Genomic DNA, 6000 nt, shown 5'->3' with positions numbered 1-6000 from the left:
CCTTTCCCCCTAAAAGTCATGTTCCTCTGCCTGGAAAAATCCTTTCATCTTTGCTCGGTAGACTCCTACTCATCCTTCAGAAAAACTGCTTAGTTTTCTCTCTTTTGGGAAGACTTCCCCAACACCCACCCTCCCATGGGCTCTCAGAAGACCCTGTGCTCATTTACGATTGCACACACCATGTGATGCTACAATTTCATTTTGCTTCCTCGTTTCTTCTACTAGTTCCTGAGGACAACTAGTAGAAGAAACTAGGATTTCTATAGAATTTCTAGGATTCTATATTCCAGTGGTCACGACAGACGCCTGACATGATGCACAATGTTTTCATGAATAGTAAAGATAGTCATTTGTGAATCTTACTTTCTCTCAGTAGGAAAATACACCCTTCTAAAACCTTGCATAAAACACTATAACAATCTTCCTTCCCTCTTTGACTACATCTACAGCCGGAATGATGATTTTGAAAGAGTGTAACATCTGGGTCATATCCTCGATAACATTTCAGGAAGCTGGTGGCTAATTGCATCATTTATGACATCAGGAAGGAAGCCATCGTTTGCAAAGCACCTACGTGTTCTGAATTTATTCCGTGTATAAATTACTTCACTCTTGACAATCCATGGTAACTTGTCTGAGCTCTAGTTTGATAAAGAACCTGAGGTTTAGAAATCTGCCCATGGTCATACAGCCAGCAAGTGGTGAAGCCAGACTACAATGTGCAGGATCAGGACAAGATTTCCTTCTGAAGGAACTAAAAAATGAAGTTGGCTGAAACTAAGATTTCCCACAGGGCTGAAAAGTGATGAAGACAGCAAATAACTTGTCCATCTCAGACTATGGGTATGCTATTTTAACAATATAAACTGAAAACCAGCCTTCTTCCTGTTCAGAGTTTGAATAATTGCATACACTCTTGCTGTCCTGTCAAATAACAGACTCATCAGACATTCAGTTTGAAGCACTGTTTTAAAACAACTTCTCAAATTTATTTAACTCATGTGAATAACATGGTAGGTTTTTTTTTTTTTTTTTACAAAAAGAAAAAAACAGCCAGTACTTACTACTTACCAAGCCTTACAGACGGCTCAGAGTGTAGGCAGCGTACTGGGCACAGTGATCACAGGATTTGCATTATCCTTGCAAAGACAGAACTCCACCAGCACCAGAGTTTTCCAATTCGAAATGTGATTTTATTAGAGATCCCAATGTAATTTTTTAAAAAACGATTAGATTGTTGCTTTTTTAATTTTCCATTTCTAGTTAGAAAAATGACTAGAGGCAATGACAAAAATAACCATTTAAAAGGGATTTCTCTCCAGATATTTTTTTGTAAAGGTTTAAGTTCAGCCTTTCCAGCCTTCTCTCTGTCCTTTTACGTTTTAAAAAGAAAGGGGTTTGGAATACATCAACCTTTACTCAGCTTGCTCACAAAGCCTCTGTCTTCTCAAGTTGTAGACATATCGCCAGGACTCATCTCCCAAACCTCTGGTTTTAATCAAGTCCATGGGGTGCCTGGCTGGAGGGGCCTGGGTGACAGCTGCTTAAAGAAGCTCCTATTAATTCAAGGTCAGTCACAAACCTAACCTTAAACGGTAGATGGCTGACTGCATCACTTACGACATACACCAGGCGAAGGTGGATGGAGCAAGAGGCAAGTCAGACATCCCTCCTCTGTTAGTCATGAGTCAGGCCAGCAGCTGAGCCTGTGTTCCTTTCCTCTCCTCGGAGCTCACTGCGCAAGGTCAACCACACCACCTCATCCCCCAAGCTCACTGTCCAGCCATACAGGAAGGTGCTTCCAAGTTTTCACCAGAATAAATTATTTTCCACGAATAAAAAATGAAAATGTTTAGAGGTACCAATGACTTGGCTCTCTCCAGCTCTCCTTGGGGAAGCTCTACTTTTAAGCACGTGGGGAGTTAACATCACAGAGGAGCGACACTGGCAGCCAAGGTGCTTTGCTTCTTCCTCATTACCTTTCTGGAAAGCTGCTGTTTCTAACATTCAGGTTGCCTGAAAAGGAGAAATTGTACTTACTGTTGCACACTGTGTGTAAGAAGGGACTTCTCTTTTTAGCCTTCGTTTCACTGTGTGGGCTTCCCTCTCTAGGTCTTGAGAGTGGGAAAGGGAGAGTGGAGAGGAGACAGAAATCACAAAGAGCAATAAACAGCACACCCTAAGTCAGCAACATGACAAGTCCTCTAATATCATCAGTGCTGACTCTACGTAAGTCCTGGTGGGGTTGAATACATCATTACTTTCCATTTGTGCTCTGCCTCAGGCTTTTCCCTAACCACTAATTGCGAGTAAAGGTCTAAGAGTAAGAGCTTTTGTGAAAGGGCTAGAACACAAGTAACATGCAGGTCTGTGGCCAGGTGTGTCAGTGTACTTTATAATGGAGGAAAAGAGGAGTACAGGCAGATTTTTGTTTCAGCCTTAGTCCAAGATTTAAAAGACTTACAGAAAATACTTCACACAGAAGGGTGGTAGTGGGGAAGGGAGGGTGGGGGAATGACAGACACACCCAGTAAAATTCAGGGATAAAAGAATACCTGCACAAGTCCGCGGAATACAAAAGAACAAGGAGGATCACTTCCTGAGCCATATATGGATGGGTAAGGGCGAAGGATGGGTAGGCCACAGTGGATTAGCCACTAGTGGCTTCAGTGATAATTCAGAAACCTGTTCCAATATATTTCTGCAGTGAAATCTTCTCCTGGACAGGTCAAAATTGTGCTTAAAAATATGTCATTAGAAGGTAACAGCTTTTCAAATATTCTTTTGCCTCTTGCGTCCAGGTGATTTCTTTTTTGTTGAAAACCAGAAGCCATATAAACCTTACAGGGTGGAAGAACAGTCTTTTGACACAGGCGAGGCGAGGCGCTGGATGAACTTACACAGTAAGTGAGAGTCTGTGCGTCCTGGGCTTGTCCCTTGACCACACCACATCTCCGACCTAACAGAGATGGCAGTTCACTTTCTCTGGAAGAAGCCAGTAATGGCCGCTTGTCTGTTGGCTTTGCCCATAGCAGCAGTTCCCTTCTTTGGGCCCTTTCGTTCCTCTTTGGGTTCCTTTTTCACAGCCATGGCAGGAGGCCTATGGACAGAGGAAGTCTTCATCTTAAGCTCTTCTTCACTATCTGTGCAGGATTCACTCTCGTAGACTTTCTCAGTCACTGGTGGAACGAGGGGAAAAACAGGATATGCGTGGGTTAGGTCATTTAGAACACTGCTCTCGCGAGAGACTAAGCTGTCTGGTTCACCCTGATCCCCTCAGCCCCACTGACCGAGGGAGGTGTGCTCACCGATCACCACAGCTTAATACTGCTGGGAGATCAGATCCCACCTCAGGTAGGAGGCAGTATCTTGAGCTCACAGCCTCGAGCTGTGGCTCAAAATCATCATTACCCCTATTCTGTCACTGCTGTGTCCCATGACTTTGAGTGGGCCCATATCATTTGGCTGCCCAAATCCTGCATTTGGGCCTTGGTCTGTGCCAGCTAACTGGCTGAACTCTGCATCAGAACCGTCTGCTTCCGGTCTCAAACACTTGCTTCTACCTCCACGCTCTCACTGACTTCTTAATCTCACCTCCTGACCCACAGTGCTGCCATCGCCACCTCTGGTTTTCCTGCTCTTAATCTCGTTCCACCCGCTAGTCCCCGTCCTGCCTAGCTAGGCTCACTGCCATGGTACCTCCTGGCTAGCCCTGCCCTGGTGTCACCGAGGGTCCGCATGTCCTAAGTACAGAGAACTGGAGATTAGTTAGTCCCTCCCTTGTTCAGTTCTTGGTTCTCAGTGACCCAAGAGTTAGAAGTGGCCTGCATCGTGAAGATACTATCTCAGGCAAACTCAGATGGCAAACCTGATAGTTTTAAGGAAAGACGATGATAAAATGAGAAAGTTAACAGTGCTTTTCCTCCTCATAGGCCAAGGGCATAGTTTGCCTTTTCTCCTACCAAAATATTCACTGAATTCTTCCCACAGGAAACTTGAAAAAAATTTACATGAGTGAGGCGTCACTATAAGGAAGCCCCACAGGGCACAGGCACAGACAATGGCTTCCAACAATGATGTTCTGGAACCCACGAGGTTCTTCAGTGCTACTGCAGTGTACACGGCTACCACAAGGAACAGCACAATGCCACCCTCCTGTGACTTCAGAGAGATCAGCAGCTCCACAACCAACATCATCTAAGCCCTTTCTCAGCAAATGACGAGAAATGGAGAACACCTTTTCTTAGCGGAAGAGAGTAACCTAATATGCATAATAAATATTCAAATGAGCAAACTGAAAGGTATTTTTTTCCCATTAAGGAACAGTGATAGTTTCAAGCTCTCAATTATTGATCATTTCTTTCAAATAAAATATGTCAGTCAAACTGTTCTCCAGGGATAGGCTTTGGCATCAAATACACCTGTGTTCTAATACCTAGTCTGTCACTTACCTAACCTCAAATTTTAACGTGTATCAGAATTACTTGAAGTTTTGTTTAAGCATGGATGGCTGGGCTTTATTTCCAGAGTTTTTAGATTCAGTAGGTCTGGGGCAGACCTGAGAATTTGCTTTCTAACATGTTCCCAGGTGATGCTGATATGCCGCTGGTCTGGGGACCACACCTTGAGAATCACTGTTCGTTTCTTCCCTGTAAAAGGTCATCTGCTGCCTCAGAGAAAGTACAAATACATCCAGTAATCTCTGGCAAGCTCTCTTTAATGCTGTATTTCCCCTCACAATTGGCCATGCTGCAGATCAACTGGCTCAAGGTTGGAGTATTCCTTCACCTTATCCATCTACTCTTATTAAGGCTGCATAATTAATGGTTGTCCTCCCACCCCCACCCCGCAAGAGTTCCTAGGATTTATCATTACTTTCAAGAGCCTAGAATTCACTTTGGCTGACTCCTGCCAACTTGGAGGCTAAATAAACACTAGAAAGTTTAAAATATATACTGAGCATTCTTGGAGGCCTTAAGGCTTCCCAGACCAGAGGCATTAGCATCTCCCATGAGCTTATCAGAAATTCAGAATCTCAAGTCCTACCCCCAGGGCCTACTGAATCAGAATTTGAAATGTGGCAAGATCTTCAAGTAATGTATATACTCAGCAAAATGTAAGAAATGTTGCTCTCAGATTATTTAGAAAACGTCCATGGTAGACCTATAGTGCAACAACTATGATTGCAGAACATCATCCCCATTCTGATGCCAAAGTACTATATAACTGGATTTTGGAACAAAATTATGAGCTGTTATTTACTCAGTATCTCAAATCAGGCAAGTCTGAAGAGCCATACAGAAAAGACAAGAATTACTACAAAACTTGCTCCTCCATAAGCTATATTCTGTATTAAACTGGTGGCATGTCTATAATATTAAACTTCAGCATCAATTAGCTCATTATTTCATGACTAACCACTGGCTGTCTCATTGCCAATTCTATCCAATCCATTGCTTAAAGGAGTTAAAAATCAGTCAGGGCAGCATCAACAGAATTTCTTAAGCAGAACACTTGGTATAGCCCTTAACAGCTAAAAGGAGCATTTCTATATTCAAAGCTGTAGCTACTTCAAACTACAGAACAAAGGAGATTTCAACTTAAAAATACAGGACTTTTATTTTAGCTGAACAACATGCCACTTTTCTGGGCTGCCATAAAAAAAAAAAGGCCCAGTTTGTGGGGGTAACAGAATTCTTTTCCACTCAACTGTTTTGCTCTTATAAATCTACCCTGTCCAGAAGTCTACCCCACACATATCTCAGGGGCCCAACTCCCCAGTCCCTGCAGTGAACTTACAGAAAGGGAAAGATCAGCTTTTTAAATCTACAGAATAACTGCTATCCAGCACAGGACAGGACAAGCCCCCTGAGTTGGTACGTTTGGAACAGTCTGAGCACAGAGAGGAAAGCAGAACTCTTTTGTTGGTTACAGGAGCCAAGATTCATTAAGCTGAGCTTGGAATAAAAACTTTTCAAAAAAAAATGTGCTATGTGAGCA

At 43.1% G+C, this 6000-nt stretch overlaps 1 protein-coding gene across 3 annotated transcripts in view; it reads right to left on the bottom strand.

Annotated features, from left to right (window-relative positions):
• Positions 1-955: 955 nt before the first annotated feature.
• POLD3 (DNA polymerase delta 3, accessory subunit) overlaps positions 956-6000 on the bottom strand; it is a 45115-nt gene continuing 40070 nt past the window's right edge. The window contains exons 12-13 of one of the 3 annotated variants that reach the window (XR_011249170.1): positions 2556-3179; positions 956-2016 (exon numbers count right to left, since the gene is read on the bottom strand). Coding sequence is in view for 1 of the 3 variants with exons in the window: in XM_069553060.1 (XP_069409161.1) it covers positions 2977-3179 (203 nt within the window). In the remaining 2 variants the exon portion in view is untranslated. Of the gene's footprint in view, positions 3180-6000 lie in introns of all 3 variants that reach the window. The other 2 variants (XR_011249171.1, XM_069553060.1) reach the window with 2 other exon arrangements.

Source organism: Ovis canadensis, chromosome 15 (assembly GCF_042477335.2).
Source record: "Ovis canadensis isolate MfBH-ARS-UI-01 breed Bighorn chromosome 15, ARS-UI_OviCan_v2, whole genome shotgun sequence".
Classification (NCBI taxonomy): Eukaryota; Metazoa; Chordata; class Mammalia; order Artiodactyla; family Bovidae; genus Ovis; species Ovis canadensis.
The sequence above is the reverse complement of the archived record's forward strand: the minus strand, read 5'-3'. Positions and strand labels throughout refer to the sequence as shown.